This window comes from Plectropomus leopardus, chromosome 8 (assembly GCF_026936395.1).
Source record: "Plectropomus leopardus strain MGB_pleo_1.0 chromosome 8, ASM2693639v1, whole genome shotgun sequence".
Taxonomy (NCBI): domain Eukaryota; kingdom Metazoa; phylum Chordata; class Actinopteri; order Perciformes; family Serranidae; genus Plectropomus; species Plectropomus leopardus.
This window is the reverse complement of record NC_142183.1, coordinates 29,548,612-29,568,033: the sequence shown is the minus strand read 5'-3', so window position 1 is coordinate 29,568,033 and position 19,422 is coordinate 29,548,612. Positions and strand designations below refer to the sequence as shown.

Genomic DNA, 19,422 nt, shown 5'->3' with positions numbered 1-19,422 from the left:
GATCCATCCACCAGGTCCTTCTCTGGCCCTCTTTATAACCATGCCAGAGACCCCCTCCTCCTCCACCCCCTCCACACTGACAACTCTGTCTATTCTGGAGAGTGACATTAACAGACTTTTCAACAAGCTGAACCCACAGAAAGCAGCAGGGCCAGACTCTGAGGCCCTGTTTACACCTGATATTAACACGCATCTTGGGTGATTGGATTATGATCGGACAGCTCTACATATAGGTATGTGCGCGCCAAACACATCCTTATTGCGTCTTGAGATCGCTCAGACCACATTCAGAGTTGGTCTAGGCAGCATATAGGCACATTCTTTGAGCAGAGTGTATGCTTCAATACACCATTAGAGATTCCTTGTATATGAAAACCTACTTGGCAATAAACTGAATTCTGATTCTGACTGAGCTTTATATTTTACATAAAATGAGGACTGTGGATCTTGGCCCGCGTCTCTTTACAGTGTGGCTGTTCCAGGAGGGCAGCGCTTTGCAGCTGGTACAGAGCGGATGTCTCAGTGCAGCAACCAATGACATATGGGCATTTGGTGTTATATTGAGATGTCCTTGAAAAAAAAATAAAACTTTGCACTCATTTACTGTTGATAAAGTAAAACAGTGTAAAACAGTCAATAAAGGTCAGATTGGGTGCATTGTGAAGTTGCCCAGGGTCACCTTAACAGAGCTGCATACCAGGAGCCATCTCAGTACTTTTTGTACAGTATGTTTTTGAGGAAGCCTTGTCTTGATTTTGGGCATTTTCAAACTTCTTGCTGTGACTATGATGTGTGGAGTGTGAGTTTTAAGCAAAAAGATGCAGTCTGACAGACTCACTTGTTGGTCTTTATCTTGAGGTCTCTGCCTTTCTGGAGCTCATGTCCATCTTTGTACCAGCGGAAGGAAGGGCTGGGATTCCCCGACGCCTCGCACTTCAAGTACAGCTTGTCCCCTTCCACCAGAGACTGGCCTCGCATCAGCCGAAGCTTTGGAGCAGAGGCTGCACAGAGAGAGAGAGAGAGGAAGGGAGGATGAGAGGAGGGGAGCAGAGAAAGAAAATCAAAGCTTGCATTATTGGAATTAACTACAGACATTCAATTAATCTATCCATTTAATTGTCTGAGTGTGTGTGTCTTTGTGTTTGTGTCTGTGAGAGTGTGTGTGTGTGTGTGTGTGTGTTTATGTGTGTGGCTGATGAAAATCTGTTAGCAATGGTTCAGATGTCGGGGTCAAAATCTGAGGCAGGCAACAGGTCAAAGTTCACATGAGAGATGGCTAAAGAATGGAGGAAAATCAATGATACAACACACACATACACACACACACACACATACACACACACACAGAGAGCGAGAGAGAGAGAGGAAAAGCAGTGTTGTACAATCTAAATCCTGAAAAGCAAAGACAAAGTGAAAGCTTATAGAGAAAAAAAAAATCTTTCCTCAGAAACTCTCTGCAGTAGATTTTCACCATGGAGCAATGTGGGTGTGTTTACGTGTGTGTGTGTGTGTGTGTGTGTGTGTGTGTGTGTGTGTGTGTGTGTGTGTGTGTGTGTGTGTGTGCATGCGCTTCATCAGTCTCAGGAGAGTTTCACTCTCTCTCTTCTCTCCTTAAAAACTACAACAGACTGCATCACTGACACCAGCGCAGGCAACACAAGCACATAGAAGTTAAAGCAAAGAGACAACTCAGCATCATCTAGTACCATTTATACACACACACACACACACACGCAGCCAATAAAGCACCCGGCGTATTTTACACACATGTGTGCACAAACTTAGGCCTAACACACACCCCTGGGCTTGCACACACACACACACATACACTCAGTGTTATGTGTTAGCAACTGTTGTGCAGACCTACAGCTGCTCACAGCACTGCTGCATCCTTCCATTTATGCACACAGTCAGTAGATACTGTAGAGGTTAAGCCTCAATAACACACTGTAGGTCTGTATGTCGGCGAAAGTTTTCTTAATATTGTGCATTTCACACAACATACTGAGTACCCATGAAAACCTCATAAATTCGATTTGTGTTATGTTCTACTTTTGGTAGGACTTCATGGTCCTCTTTCTCTCATGGAGAACACATAAAACATAGTTTAGGATTTCAAAACTTAAAGTGATTATGATGAGCGGTTTGAGTGCTAAATTCATCCCAGATTGTTGGGTTCTGCCCATTTGTCAGCATTTTTAAAATGCCATATTATGGCATTTTGCTTTTATTGAATACTTTTTAGGGAAGCAGCGTGCCAATACTGATGTCACACAGCAGCCTGATACTGACTGAAACAGCTGAGTTAGGAATTGGTGACAATTGAGCTGATCTATTCAATTCAACACTATGTTTATAACCGATTGCATGTGCCGGAATGGCAGGTATTTCAGATTAATTTCTATGTATTTATTTGTTATATTTTGTTTTACAAAATAAGGAAAGCATTTTTTAAGTCAAGCCTGGTTTACTCATAAAAGAATGACCCCAGTCTATCCCACACAGTGAGGAATACACATTATTCATTAATGCAATTAGTCTTCGGTATTGGCCAAAGCCTAAAGCTCAGGTACATTTCAGTATTGGCACTGAAAAAAAAATTGCACAAACAGATAAAATACGTCACGCTGGATTATGATGTGAAAACAAAAAAGGCAAAGGAGTCTATTTTATCAGGTTACTGGGCTAAGCAGTTTATTGTTAAAGGTAAGGCAGGCGAGATCCTTTATTTTGATTACTGTCAACCAGTTCTATGTAAAACCCAACAAGTATTGTAGCCAAAGCCAGACATACCTGCTCCACTACTAAACACAGCACTCAACAAAGTTTTTACTCTTCTTTGTGTAGCACTTGCTAAAAACTACAGTGCCTGGTTATATCAGGAAATCACTAAGCCATTTAAAACAAAGCTATGTATTTGTGATCTCTTTTTCCATGTTCAGGAGGGGAAATGAGTTTCACACTGAGTACCACACATTGCAGGTTTTGTTCTTTTCATGGGATTTGTCCACTGTAAGAAAAATATACATTAACTGTAGCTTTATCCTTAAATTACACAAGTGGAAGTTAATGAGGGGGAAATAAAACCTCAGAATGGAGGTAAAAAAAAGGAGAGAACCTCTATGAAGTACCATCCAAACAGCTTGCAGTTATGTAAGTAGGATTTAAGTAGGATTTTTAGACTCACAACAGAACAAGCAGCACATCTTTAAATCCAGTTCTCACATTTTGTGAGATTTAGTCTTGTCACAGACTCGACACACACTCTTGATGTATAATTCCACGTCACACCAGAGTAAATCATCTCAACATCACCAGATGCTGCCCCCCCCCTCCCTCTCCCTCCTGGCTTGTGATGAGTTATGATGAAGAATGGCACTAAGTGTCACTGTCATCATATATTTTTTGGAGTCATTTGAATTCTATTTTTGGTATATTTAAGAAACTGGTACTTCCGAGATACCACAGGCTGCGCGAGGACCAGATCCACTGTTGGATCTTGACATGACTCAACTAGACTTGGTCTGGGCTTGTGCTCCTGTGGTCTGATGAAACCAAACAAAAAAAGTGAGAGATGAAACGCAGCAGGCAGCTGTTTACTGTGAAAAAGCTCGGATGAGCCCTCAGCACTACCTGCTCAGCACCAAACACCAACAGATTCAGCGTCTGGCTGGAGAACACAGAGGAACATTAAGCTAAGGAGCATTTTTTTATTAAGGGTTGGTGGAGACAATGAAGAGCTACGGCTAGGGTAAATATCGGACTTAGATTCATCATGTATCAAAAATCATGACTGTAAAGAAATACTAATGTTGCTCCATGTCTGCTGGATATAAATACTGTTTGTTGGAATGCTCGCCATGATGGCTCAGCTTTATTTTGTGATGCATTAATATTGTGTTTACTTATCGCGCTACACCCCCTCAGTGGCCCAAACAATCATTTAAAGCTACTTTTCAGAGAATTCTTCATATTTTTTTTTTCCTACAGTAAGTGAGGTTTATTATTTGAAAATTCAGTATCCACCATCAATAGCATCTGAAATCCCCTTCCCACTCAAACCGTTCTTTGTCTGACCATTTCTGTAGCTTTTCTGAAACTGACGAGTCGACATTCACACCTACTTCACGCTGTGAATGGCCAGCGTGCAGAGGTAAATGGTAAATGGACTGCATTTACATGGTGCTTTTCTAGTCTTAGTGACCACTCAAAGCACTTTGAAACACAAGCACCATTCACACACACACACACACACACACACACACACACACATTCACACACTGGTGGCTGAGGCTACAACACAAAGGTGCATCCTGCTCATAAGATAAACATTCAGATGCACTCACGCTGTTTGCACAGACATCTGGAGCAAATTTCGGGTTCAGCGTCCCCTGGACACTTCGACATGTAGACAGCAAAAGGCCGGGGATCCAACCCTTGACTTTCCAATTGGTGACAGAGGAGCCAGGGTTTGAACTTCTCTTTACAGATGTCTTTTTTAAATTTCTTGGAAACTGTTCCTGTCATTTTTTTTATGTGAACAAGTGAAACATGAATTTCTTCCGGTGTGAAAGATTGCACAGTTATCCAATATAACCACTTTGACAAGATCGCTTTCCTTGCGCTGCTTTCAGATGCCTTTAGCAGGTATTTTAACCTTTGAACCCTCAAAGCAAATTGGTGTGATTTCTTTCAATAACATGGTTAGAAGGCAATGCGCAACCTGGTTAAAAAAAAGGGGGCTTCACAAAGTAGAATTAGTATTAAAAAAGCTCGGAAAAAATACCTAGAAAAAAATAGGTAAACACTATATATTATAGTTTTGATAATTAAATGTTTAAAATCATGTTTTAAAAATTATTATAATTTTAAGCACATTTTCCAGGCAATTTCTATTTATTTTTTACTTTTTTTATGTTTTGGGATTTTTTTTTTGTAATTTTCAGGTAATTTTATTGTACTTTTAACTTATTTCTTGCTAATTTTTGGGTCATTTCTTCCTCTGTTGCTCATTGCCTTCTACCCATGTTTTTGAAAGAAATTGAGCCAGTCGGCTCAGGTTTCAGGGGGTTAACAGGTTATTTGAACTCACCCGCATGCAGTTATTTCCCAGTATGTGTGATGCTACAACAGAATATCACTTTTTGTGTCTTTCTTGCCCAATTACATAGCTAGTGGAAATGAGTTGAGTTGTGAATTTGGATGGTAAAGACAAATTTTAACCGTGCCTTCCCATGTGACTGCTGGGAACAGCTATAAACACTTTTCACCTCCGAATATATGAGTATAACCCACCCTAGAACTCTTGATTTATACTCCTGTAATCTGCCACATCACATCAATGCTACAAGAAAAAGAGTATAAATCCACATACTTTATGCTTCTCTAAATCAATATGATCGGTCACATCTATCAGGCTGAGCATTTTCTAGGCCTTACTTTAGAGAGACAACAGTAGCTTATAGTTATTACAGGAAACAGAAAACCTTTATTATTTTTGGTAAAAATGCATAAACTCAGAACTCGCCAGTTAACTCTCTTTACTGTTGTCGTGACAAATATTGTTTCAAAGGAAACTGAGCAGCCCCTCCCTTATTGTTTTCATCCAGCGTTTAGCTCTGGATATTTTGTATGAGACAATGAGGGAATCATGGGAACTGTAATCTAATAACGATGTACCATATGTGGAAAAGAGATGAGATTTCATCGTGGGAGGGGCGACTTTAGGCCAATTCCAACAGTACAGATCTGACATTTAGACTCACAATGAGGAAATACCTCTGAGGATAATAATCTTTGTTTGTATCGCACTTTTCAAAAGCAAGTTTCAAAGTGCTTCACAGTCAGCAAATACATTAGAAATAATCAGCGGTAAATTAACTAGAAATGCCACCAGAGAAGAGGAAGAAAACACAGCAAGGGGGACATAAATAACATGTCTTGCAAAGATAAAGATTAAGCTTTCCTTTCAGAAAACACTTGGGATCACTGGTTAAAAACACCTATCATTTAACCCTTTGAAAGCTGAGGAAATTGGATTTATTCCTTCAAAAACAGAAAGAAGGCAATGAGCAACAAAAGAAGAAACTACACAGAAATGAGCAAGAAATAAGTAGGAAGTACCCCCCCCCAAAAAAAAAAGAAGAAAAGAAAAGAAACAAAAAATAACGTTAAAAGCCAATAAAGAAATGACCTGGGAAACTTGCTTAAAAACAATAATGATTGTGGAATATAATTTCAATTTTTATTTTTTCCCTTTTTTTCTCTTGCATTTTGCTCAGGGTTCAGTCATTTACATAATTGTGAAAGGCATCAGAGAGCAGCACAAGAAAGTTGATATCACTCCAGGTTTCAAAGGGTTAACTATGAGTGTTGCAGTACAAAGTTACTCAACACAAACATAAGATATTTGTATCATTTCACAAAGCACAAGCGATGTGAAAAAAAAAACCATACAGTTATTTTCTGTGAAACCAGAAAGTTCATGACGTCAGTGATGTCATATGTGTAAACACTATCTTCTATGATATCAATGGAACTGCCACAGGATACTGATACACTTCCACACTATCATATAATAACATCCATCAGTAACTGTACATCCATCAGTGTGTGATTTGGATCAGCCACCAAACAGGAGCAGACTACAACATCAGGACTGCAGAAAAAGAATTTAAATTATTGGTACCAGCCTGTATTACATCCAGAAATTATACACCTCCAGAGTCAAGAAACGGACAGGTAACATCACTGCACACTGGATTCACTATGTTTCATCTTCTCCTCTCTAGTAGAGCTCTGTAAGCCAAAACAAATCAGTCAAACTCTGTCTTTAACCTGTCACACCAAACATCTTTTTTGCCGATGGCAGTAGCATTTCTATAGGCTTGATAGAATGGCTATGTCTGATATTAGATATAAGATATTAGGAGTAGATACAGAATTAGATAAAAACCTCTCACAAAATCTCACAGGATAAGAACACGGTGAAGACCTGAACACAAGCTACCTTCACACTGCTAAACGGCCTCATCCTGCAGGAGAGTACGCATTAGGCTACTAAAACTACGGCCACTACAAGTGTCAGTGAGAAGACACAACTAACTTGTCAAAAAAGACTCCTATTAAGTATGAATGAGAGTTAATATATATACATATATTTAAAAAATATATAGACAAAAAAGTTTGCACAGATTTCAGGAAAACTCGTCTCTGATGCAATATTCACAGGAAATAATCTGCTTAAAATTGATCTAAATTGCTCATTTTATACAAACTTACTGAAGTTGTTGTGTTCACTATTTTGGGTAATTATAGAGTTTATCAGTTTTTCTATGTGGTGTAATATAAATATGAAACATATATATATATAAAGAAAGACATCAGTATCTTATTTATTTCTATGATGAAAACAAAATCAAATAATTTAACGTTTAGATTGTAATTCAACATACAAACTTGTTTTTTAAATATTTATTCTATTTAATTATTTCATTTTTTATTATTTTACTTTTGTCCTATCTTGCCAACTTTGTCGCCCTGGTTGCTTGCTTTTATGTCTATTTCTGTGTAAGTGCTTGAGAGTGGGGGGGGGGCTGAAAAACTGCCTCAAATTCCTTGCATGTCACCATAGACTGTGATGTACCACGAGACCAACACAGGTGAGTCTGAATCTGAAAACCATAATCTTACTTTAAGACCTCCGCTCGGATCCCGCTGGAGCTTTGCAGCCAGAGCTGCGCTGCTGACATCCCCTTCAGCAGCACCGTAATCCAGCACGGAGCAGCAGCGTTTATATTTGAAACTGTTCAGAGCTAACACATTAACCCGTAGCTGAAGCCTACTGAGGGCAGGTCTACATCCCATGATGCATTGGGCCGAGCCTGTATCCTCTCTGTGCTGTTTGGAAACCGAGTCGATCCGTAAAAGACATCGTGAGCGCGACAGATAAAGTTTTCGTTATCTTTTGCACACTTGGTTTGTATATTATAACTCGCGCAGGGGGGTAACTGAGCATTGCAATCATATCTGTTGTCATTCCTTTAAGGTTTTACACATGGGTTTTAAGACGGAAATGATAGGGAAGTGACATCAGGAAATTTCCGCTAGGCCTGCCATATTGTGCTGTCATTGGCTAGAACTCGACGCGTCACCTTCGGACGCAGTTAGAACTGACCAATCACAGCATCGCAGAGCTGGACTCGGCGGAAAACATTTGTGTGGAAAGAAAGATTAAACGCGCCTCATTCATTCAGTGCTTCGCGGTAGAGCCACCAGGATCAAGTGTTGTTGTTGAGACACACTTTTTTTTATGTTGACTTTTCCAGAATGGCCTCGTGGCCCGGGAATGGGATAGAGGAGGCACGTGCACCTATCCTGGACAGTTGTGATGATGGAGAGTCAGGAGCAGAGAGTTTTCTCACTGATTATGAGATTGCTTATCAGCAGGGACTGCATCCAGGAGAGGATGTGTAAGTGGCCTCAGTTTCAGCTCATTTGAAATGACAATATGAATATGTACACGTAGTTTTTAAAAAAAATATATTTATATGAACATAACCTATTTTTTTTTTTTACATTTTGTTGTCATATTGGCAGAGTGTTTTCTTAAGGTATCAAATAACATTTTAAACAATCATCCAAAACTTCCCAAAACAAACGTGTGTTGAATTTCACAGTGCTCAGTTCAGATCTTTATCTCCATCATGCCTTAGAAATAAATTTGATTTACAATTATGACCACAGAAAACAGCAAAAAAAAGAATAATAATAATAATAAAAAGAGATATATCTGTTTATTAAAGGTATCGTATGATATCAAGCAATCCCAGCATTGGTCTTATCCCTTTGTTAAATGTAAAATGCTCAATGGTCTGATGTTTTTTAAATTTTTGTTTTATTTTTGCTTTTCCAGAATTAGTTTGAGACCCAAAAAAGGACCGCAAAAAGCATGTGCACCTATTGCTGACAGTGATGACGATGGAGAATCAGGAGCAGAGAGTTTTCTCACTGATGATGACATTGCCTATCAACAGGGACTGGATCCAGCTGAGGATTTGTAAGTGGCTTACGTATTTAGCATATTTAATATGAAAATGCAAATATATACACATATACATTTTTTAAAACAAATTGATGATTGATTAACAACACATAGAAATAAGACAATGAGTAACTGACCATGGGATGACACAAAAATGGCAAGCATAACTACCTGAAATTAGCACAAAAAAAGAAAGAAAAGTAACAACATAATCAGGAAATGACCCGAAAAAGTGCCAAAATAGAAATTATTATTATTACTATATTATCTAATTTTTTATTATATAATTAAAAACAAATATAATTTGAATAATTTTCCCTAGTCATTTGATAATTTATTTTATTTTTTTAAGCTAACTTTTAAGTTATTTTCTTGTCACCTTTTATTAATATTTTTAAATTGGACATTCAGTACCATGTTGCTGATTGCCCTTTGCCATGTTTTTGAAAGAAATCCCATTTCAAAAGCTTCAAATGCCTGCGACAAGCGTGTGAACGCTGTGAAAACTGGTGTCCATCCAGGGTTTTAAGAGTTAACCATCCCAAACTTTCCTACACCAGGTCAAAGCAAACATGGATGGAAATTCAGTGCTAGATCTTTCTCTTTATCACACCTCAGGTGTAAATCTGATTTACAATAATGGTGTCAGAGACATGTATCTGTTTGTTCAAAGTATCAAACTGTTGTAATGTCAGCCACTATTAGTAGACGGGCAGTTTGGGAGGTCGGGCAGTCTGAGCCTCTGTGTCTCCATACAAAAACCGTCAATCTCTCCTTTGGCTTCTATCTGTTTTACAGTTATGATGAGCAGCAGGAGGCTGAAGAGCCAAACACCTCTGCCGCAGGACAACATGCCAGCTCCTCGTCTTCTTCTTCAGAAGGACAGCAGTCCCCCCAGCATGGGAGAGATCAAGGACATGTGCTGCCTCTAAAAAGATCTCATTCCCCACCACACAAAACGGCACGGGGATCCAGGTCCAAGCGTGGAAGAGGTGCATCAAGAGGCCAGAAAATATCTAGATCCTCGTCTCCACTTCAGCCACGCCTGGAGACAAAGCCAGAAATCCTATCCTGGAAAACCCAGGCAGATCCCGATGTATGTCCAGAGCCTAAAAAGTTTGCCCCGGCAAGACCTCCTGGACATCAGCTGAACTCTAACACCTCATACACCCCAATTGACCTTTTCAAGCTGTTTCTCAGCAATGATGCGGCTCAAACTATTTGTCAACACACAAATAAACAAGCCGCTAAATGCATTAAAAAAGGCAAAAGATATTCATGGACTGACATCAGCGTCCAAGAGTTTTTCAAGTATGTGGGGCTGAATTTCTTCTTCGCTTTGGTGAAAATAGGCAATATCCAGGATTACTGGAAAAAGAACACCATTTTCAGTCTGTCTTTTCCTGCCACCATCATGCCACGGGACAGATTCCGGGTGATAACCTGGAACATTCACCTGAGCGATCCCGATAAGGATGCTGAGAACGACCGAAAGAAGGGGACGCCAGATTACGACCACCTGTTTCGGCTGAAGCCCCTCATGGACACCATCAAAAACGCTTGCAGAGCATTTTACCACCCCAGGCAGAACCTTTCAATCAATGAGAGGATTGTGACGACAAAGGGCCATAATTTACTGCCAAAACACATCAAAGGGAAGCCGCCCAAGTGGCGTTTCAAACTCTTTGTGTTGGCCGACAGCGTTAATGGATACACCTTGGACTTTTCTGTGTACACAGGAAAGTCACAGTTTGCCTCGGGCGTGGGAATTGCATATGACTCTGTCATGTCCCTGATGAAGTCAGCATACCTGGGCAGCGGCTTTCAGCTGTTTGTGGAGGAGTTCTACACCAGCCCGAAACTCTTCAAGGATCTGTTTAGCCTGAATATCGGCGCATGTGGCTCATACAGAGACAACAGAAGAGGATGTCCTCGCACAGAAACAAACGCTCTGCAGAAAAAGGATCCTGCAGGTTCCATCAGGTGGATCCGTGACGGCCCGCTTGTGTTTGTGAAGTGGATGGACACCAGCGAGGTGTCTGTCTGCTCTACAATCCACGAGGCGTTCTCTGGCAGCACCGTGCAGAGGAGAGTCAGAACAAAAAACGGCACCTGGATCACCAAATCCGTGCCATGCCCCACACCTGTCATGGAATTCAACAAGCACATGGGAGGCGTGGATTTGACCGACCAGCTGATCCAGTCCTACTCCGTACATCACAAGAGCATTCGCTGGTACCGGACATTGTTCTTTCACTTCCTGGACATCGCAGCCTCTAACAGCTTCCTCCTGCACAAGGAGCTCTGCAGAGAGAAGCAGGAGGAACCTGGGACCTACAAGGCCTTCCTGCAGGAGCTGACGGCCCAGCTGTGTGGCGTCTCCGTTGTGGTCCCTCGTGCCCAGGGACACAGCGGACACTTGCCCGTGGCAATCTCTGAGCAAACTGATGCAAGCAAGAGGGCGTCGTATGGACGCAGGACGTGTTTAAACTGCAGGGAGAAAAGGGGGGTGAAGCTGTCTACTCCCTGGAAGTGCATGGAGTGTGACGTTGCCCTCTGTCTCATAGCAAACAGGAACTGCTTTCAGGACTGGCACAAATAACACTTTACACACAAAAACACTCAAGACTTGAGAGAAATGTAAATAGTTCTTGATATATTTTAAAAGGTTTATTTTCTCCTGATCACCAGGGCCTACAAGAACAAATTACCAAAACGCTTGTTCACTATTGTGGTATGTGTGATTTGAATAAATATCTGAGTGATTTAACTTCTGTTTTTGCCTTTGTAGTTATGCCAGAGGTGTCCAAACATTTTTAAATCGGGGCCAAATTAGCTGATGTGAAAAACATCGGGGGGGCCAACTGCTTCTTCCATCAAAGAAATTCAACACAAATGAGATAACCACGTTTACACAGCCTGTTCAACATCACAACGCTACGCCACTACGCTGTTCTGTTTATGAAGTCCGATCGTGGAAAGGGGGGACAGAGTGATCTCGCCTCTGAACCGCCACCGGAGGTAAGTAACAGCGCCATAACGACATCTGTGTAAAAGTAAATCCGGAAAGACATGACCATGGGTGACGCTTTGACAACGTGTTACGCAGGTGATAGACCACGTGACATTTAAAAAGCAGCTGTCTACAGTCAGCAGCTCACCCACAGAAGCTGAATTGCGGCTGTAAATGTCTCCAAATTGAAAGAAAACGCTGAGATCAGGGAGCTCCTTCCCCTCTGGGCAGAGGACCAGATAAGCCGCCTTATAGCAAATAGTGTAAATGATAGTTATTGCTATATTAACCCTTTGTTGTTGTTTAGAAAACGCTGCTGACTCAAATACGATGTCACACTAGAGGTCGACGCTATTGTGTTACATGTCTGTTGATTGCCAGATGCCGCGATGCAGTGCATAATCACAGACAGGAGCGGGATGATGCTGCCGTTTGTTTCTGTGTAAAAATGCGTGGGCGATGTAAAGGTGAGACGTAATTGCAGCCCTGTAGCACAATCTCTGTAAAAGCAGCTATTGTTCGGTGAAAAAGTATTCAGCTTTCCAACGTTCCTCAAAGCGGCCGTGTTCACTGTCGACTTTACACCACTTAGCCATGACCAGGTCTGCTGCCCTGGCAGGAAATGTCTGCTGGTAGGTAAACATTCGTTTTGTTTTATTGCCTGTTTATGAAAACACATCAGCTCCCTCCACATGGTTCCTACAGGGTCCCCTCAGTCATGAAATTCCTGGAAAAGTTATGAAATTAGACCATTTTTCAGGTCTGGAAATGGTAGGAAATTAAGTTTTTGAGTTCTGAATTTATATTATTTTGGCTGTTGTTTAAAACATATTCTTTAAAAGAGAGAAATCAAAACATGTCGGTGCAAATATGCTCCTTGTATGACTATAAATCTAGTGCCATTTCCGTGACTGAACAATGAGAACAGATATAAAACCTTTGATTAACAAGAATTAAATGCATACGGACATGTCAAAATTATAACCCAAACATGTCAAATTGCACTGACAGACTCTTCGCTCTGCTCTGTTGGCACATGCAGTTAGTTAGTGGTGGAAAAATCTAATGAGGGAGTTAAGTTAGTAATCACTCACACAAACACCTGGAAAGTACCCGTTCAGTAATGTATATTATCACATAAAGGCCCACCTTTTTTTTTTTTAAAGTAATTCAATAATGGGATGAAATATTATGGAAAAGTTGAAACTGAAAAGATAAATATGTGTGGGAACCTTGCTGCATGTCTACAAACTGTATGATGGTCCTGCCATTGTTAAGTGAAGGAAAAAATGTAATATTGCTTCATTAATCAATATTATGCAGCAGCCCACATATAATATATTTTGAAAGTCAAGTCATGGGCCATTTAAAATTAGTTTAAGGGCCACAATCGGCTCCCGCGCTGGACTTCTGATATGCCTGATTTATGGTTGACATGACTGCAGCAAACATATTCTCATAGCCTAGATTGTCCTGAGGAAAAAAAAAACATCTATACAACAAGATTGTGGATGACAGTGTTGAGGTTGTACATGCGTTATTACAAAAGGAGACCAGGCGAACCAAAAATAGGAAAAAATGGCTTAGACCAATATGTGTGGGAGACAGGGAGTGAGGTGTTAAAATGAAATTTAGGTCTCCACAGATTGGAATATTTTTCTAAAGCTTGGCAAAACACGCACACGAGTAGGAGGTTAAGACACACAGGAGGAGAAGGAGAGGACAGCCAGTTTGTCCATACATCCAGTGTTAAATAACAGCCAATCCTTCTGTCAATCTATTAATCAATCTCTCCAAACTACCTCAAGCGGTCAATTCAATCACATTTGCGGGAGCAGCACAGCTTCTCCATCTCAGTGTTGTTTCCAAGTGTGTGTTCAGAGCTGTGCGAGATGCCAAATGTCCTCAGATTCTCTTTAAACGTCTATAACATCAGTCTGTGTTCATCAGCTCATTCTGTGACACAGTGTTGAAATGTATTTGAACCCTGTGAAACCTGGATCCACGTCAGTATTCTTGTGCTGCATTCAGATGCCTCTTGCGAGTACTGAAATCTTTAAACCCTGAGCAAAGCGGTCTGATTTCTCTGAAAAACATGGGGGAAAAGGCAATGGGTGACTTGGCAAGTAATGTCGCAAAAATTGCAAGAAATAAGTAGATTTATAGAATTATTTTTAAAGAAGTAAGGTAAAAATATCCACAAAACTATATATTTGTAACTACCATAATTATAGATTTAAAATCAAAATCAAGAATTGTTATAATTGTTTTTTTAAGGTAAATTTCTTTGTTTTTCTTTCCCATTTTTGTTGTTTGTTTTTTGTTGCTAATTTTCAAATATTTTTTTGTAATTTTCACTACATTTCTTGCTAAGATCTGTTTTGAAATTATGTCCATATAAGTCCCCATAAATATTTAATTACTTTGTAAAATGCTGTTTAGTTTAATTTGTATCAGTGTACCATAATATACTAGCCGATTGTATTTTACACTCTAATAATTAGAATCTGTAAAGTAACTAAATTGGTAACTAAAGCTATTAAACAAATAGAAGAGTAGAGACGGAGTATAAAGCAGTGGAAAACGTAAATATGCAGAAAAAAGTACAAGTACCTCAAAATTGTACTGAAGTACAGTACTTCACTCACTCTGTAAATACACTCTAAAAAGTAATTCAGGGAACCGATCACCACCTAATTAAATGCATGGTTGCAGTATAAAAACTCTAGTTTATTGATTGAGATAATCCTTTTAAAATGCAAACATTACTCGATGAGTTGTGTGTACGTAATAATGCTGATAATTATGTGAAGTTAATATTGTGTGCGATTTAAATACAAATTTCTGTGTTAACTGATTAAAAACAAAATTCAAGTTGTCGTAACTTAATGAAATTGGCTTGATAATTTCACTTTTCTCACCCTTGAGTTCAGGATTTCAGTAACCCTCCCCTGACCGCTTAACATGCCTGGAAAAATTCAGACAGTTAAGACTGTTTGTTAGGGACCAGCGGGCCAAACAACTATGACACATAAGACAGTTTCATGGTGAGTATCATTTCACAAAAACTTTTAAAAAGGTTATGTTATCAATAATTAAGTTGGAGCTACTTAAAAATACCTTTGTAGAAAAATGGCTAATTTCTCTAACTCAGTATAGTGCCTTCTATGCATGTGATTTCATTAAAAGTTTTCATAACTCAAAAGAAGATTGATGCAACCTGTTTTTTTGTTAAGCCAGAGAATTTGTTTTTTTTTAGAGTGCAGAGGAATAAAAAAATAAATCCATGTAGCACGTTGCAGTCCTGTTAAGACTGTTGCTAAATTTGGTTGACTGGTTGGCTGGACAGTATTTACTGTGAGTTTTTCAAGGCGAGCAGTCATATAATGTTTTAATGATAATTAAAATATAAAACTGTTACACTAACCATCAGGGAATTTTATCAAGGTTTATCATGAAACCAGAAACCCGTTTCATCCTACCATTATTGAAGATTTTGGCCATATCACCCACCCCTTCAGTGAACATAATTCAGACAATAAGGCAAAGGGTTGCATCAGGAGAGCCACGGATTTTACAGCTGAGCAACAGCAAGAGACGACAGTTTGATCGTATGACTGATCAGTTTAAATCCAACAGGCCGAGTCATGACAGAAATCACAACATTTACAGTTTATGTTTTACATGCAGCTGTAATATTTCCTGCTGTTAAACTCTATTGTAATACCAGGAGTACCTGGCCACTGGAATCGCAGCTCCCTGTGATTTGATTAGTGACATAATGACCAACAACAGGTCTTCCTCTGGCAAATACCAACAGGAAGGAAATGAGAGATATGTATAGCAAAATGACCAGTGACATCATAATCATGTAATCAAATCAAACTATTTACCTGCCGTCAATACCCTGACATGCTATAATGTCATCTACATTTAACCATGAAGGTAATTCAATCAACCGAAATGGGTTTTTGAGCGAATTTGTCCTTTAACAACAAATACACACTAGGACGGGGCATATTATGATGCTGTGTGTTTTTTCATGTTTACCTTTTCTTTACGTAATTATTTCTGTCCTCATCTGCCTGTTCCTTCTTCATTATATTTTATTATAGCCTTTTTTTAAATTGTATAATTGTTTTTGATCAATGTTGAGAGACTGTATGTACTGATTGATAGTTTCAAGCCAAATCAATTATCAGTGACTCACAAAAAAAGAAAATCTTCCAAAACTATCATTCCTAAGCCAGGTCGCCATTATATAAAGTGAAGTCTGACTGAAGACGCTAAACATTATCTGCGACTGCACAGATCTGTCAAAGAAAGCAATGACATCTCTGCATCCTGTCCAAAATATGAAATCTTTGAAATACAACAGGGTCAATTTATATCATACAACAGTTAGCTCTTTATTTAATTGGACAAGAGGCACTCCGTGAGTACTGATATTAAGTATAACAGCACTGGGACTCTTAACTATACATATCACTTCGCCTCACAGACAAAATGTTCATTGCATTACAATAGTCGGCCATTAACCAACCTTACCTTAGACTGTAACAGACATAGCACCGCAAAGAAGAAGTCTTCACAGATATTATGTTGCAATTGAGATAGTAATTCTTTAATACACTCCGACCGCCATTCAATGTCTCTGTCCACAGAAGCAGCCATCTGTAAGCAGCAGCGCCTGCGGTGCTGAGCGGACAGCGGTCAAACTGCCTTCACTGGGCTAACTGACAGCAGACATTCACTGAACTAAAATATTGGAAGAAATCAACAGTTTTTTTATTCATCGATTCACTGATTTTATTTACCAGCCCACTGAGGGGAATCTGCAGAGCAGATCAATCCACATAGATGCAGTTAAAACATTAAAAACATATACAGGATGGGTATTTGCTTGATTTAACCCTTTGAAAGAAGGCGATGAGCAACTCTGTGAGAAATGACCAAGTATCAACAAGATATTAGTATAAAAGTTACAAACCCACCATGGAAATTATCACATTTGCAGGACATTTAATGTCAAGTTATATGAGTCATTTGCTCAGGTTTCAAAGCTTTAAATGTTTCTGTGAGGTACTGAACACAGTGCAAGGAAACTGATGTCAATCTGGGTTTCAAAGGGTTAAAAGGGCGACAGAAATAGACTCCCTGAAGCAGGAGTTGAAAAAAGGTGTGACTTTTTAATTTCTGTCAAGTCACACTTTGAAAGTGTCGAGTGCCCTGCCATGAATAAAGCTTTACTGCAGACCTAGCCTACGCAAAGTGTTTAGCCAATGCTGCTAATGCTATGTACATTTGTGTTGCTAGGCAACATTTTAGCCCTATCAGATGTGGAACTATTTGTGCTGGTGGACCAAAATAAATGATTAAATAAAAAAAAAAAAACAATCATATTCTGCTGCCACATATTACTATCAATTAATAAGTGGCACCAGAACTAGTTTATAGAGACAATATTACACTCAAGGTCGCGCTGTTGTACTGAATATCATCACGGCTGTAATCACTTTCTGCCTACGACCTATGACCCAACAACTGCCTGATATTTAAATAAAGCAAAACAATAATCTGATTACTCAATACATTAAAGTATATATACTGATGTCCAAGTCGAATACTCAAGTAGTCATGCACACCCCTAATAGTTTTTTTCAAAACAAATAAAATCGCTTTGCCAGTTGGACATAATAATCCCATCTGCTTTCAATGCAAAATCATTTTGTAAAAACAAATGTGCAGAATGAGGCAAATAACTCTGCCAGAATTCAAATAAATCCTTGAAACAAGATGATTTGCATTGGGATAAGTAAAATTATTTTACCCCACTGACACACATTTTTTAACTTGTTTTAAGAAAAGGGCTAAACTAGACTAAATTTGTCAGATGGATACCACCACAGCAGCTCCACTTAACAGCCATCCAGATGAAACTCAACACCTGGTGAGCGTGAGGTGAGACCGTGAGGCTTTTCTGCGGGTGAGTGTAGAAACGAGTGGTGAAAGTCAGCCTGAAGCAGCCGAGAGTGGTGAGCCTGGTTACCAATGAGCACATCCCTCTCTGGGACGCGCTCCTCAGGCAACATGGAAGTTTTTGTCGGCCTGGGAATGCTCGCTGAAAACCAGAAGGAAATTACCCTTCATGGATGTGACGTCCGCATTTCATGAGTGTGACGGTGTCGGATCGATTGAATCGCCACAAATTCCCACTCTAACATGAACTCATTTTTAACATATGACATAACACTTCAAGTCACTGTAGGTTTTCAGACGTCCTTCTGAGTATGTCCTTTCAAAATTAATTGATCAACTGTAATTGAAATCCCTATTAACTGAGCAATAATGTACCTGTTTAACCTTTCAAAACCTGGAGAGATTTATCTACTGCATTTAAACACTTTTCACCAGTATTTATACTTTTGAAGAAGATTGGCTTGATTTCTTCTTTGACAACATGGGAGAAACATTAAAAAACCTTGGAAAAAAATGTTCAAAAAACAGTATTTCTAATGTCATAATCACATATGTTAAAAATATGTTGTTTTTTTCAGATAATTTCCTTGTTTTTGTTATTTACTTTTCTTCTTTTTTTCTTTGCGCTTATCATCATGAAATATATTATTTATTTAATATATTTTTAAACACATTTCTTGCTAATTTTGGGATTTATTTTCTTGAGTTGCTCATTGCCTTCTTCCCAGTGTTTTTGGAAAAAAAATACACCAATACACTCAGTTTTCAAGGGGTTAAATTAGACATCAAAAAAGTTTACTGTTCATTATCAAACGGCTGCTGCTCTAATGCTTAAGTGCAAATGAAATTTAAAGATGACTTATCAATACAAACCTTCACTGGTCTTATCTTAGATGTGATGATTAATTCGTAAATTAATTACAAGGGTTTGTTCCTAATGGCTGGCTCTTTAATTACAGTAACTCATAGGTTTAAAAAGCTGTAAAACATATAAACAACCTTGCTGTGCACTCTGCTGTTGCTGCTCGATGTTCCAAAACCAAATCACAAATGCTGAGGAGGAGGAATTTACTGTGAAGGCTTCTCCATTAAGTCTTAAAACCACTCTCTCTATGCCAGAAACACATTAGCACCTATAGGGTACATTAGGACATTGGACAGATGATGTTTTAAATAAGTAATTCAATTGATATTTCGATCTCACCTCTTTGCCTAGACCTTCATTTTCACTGCATTAATTACCAGATACACATGTAAGACAGCACAGGGATCCCACTACAGGGCAAAAAAGGTGATCAAGCGTGCATAAAACACATCATCTTATAAACATCTGAGATTCTTCTACTTTAATAAATACATAAAAGTTATCAACCTTTTCAAACCCACT

The 19,422-nt window shown here is 39.1% G+C and overlaps 1 protein-coding gene across 2 annotated transcripts in view; it reads right to left on the bottom strand.

Moving 5' to 3' along the window:
• Positions 1 to 19,422, bottom strand: part of nrg2b (neuregulin 2b) — a 78,548-nt gene that overhangs the window by 37,974 nt on the left and 21,152 nt on the right. For both annotated transcript variants that reach the window (XM_088081353.1, XM_042493905.2), the window contains exon 2: positions 839 to 1,001. In XM_088081353.1, coding sequence (XP_087937479.1) covers positions 839 to 1,001 — 163 coding nt within the window. The remainder of the gene's footprint in view (positions 1 to 838; positions 1,002 to 19,422) is intronic.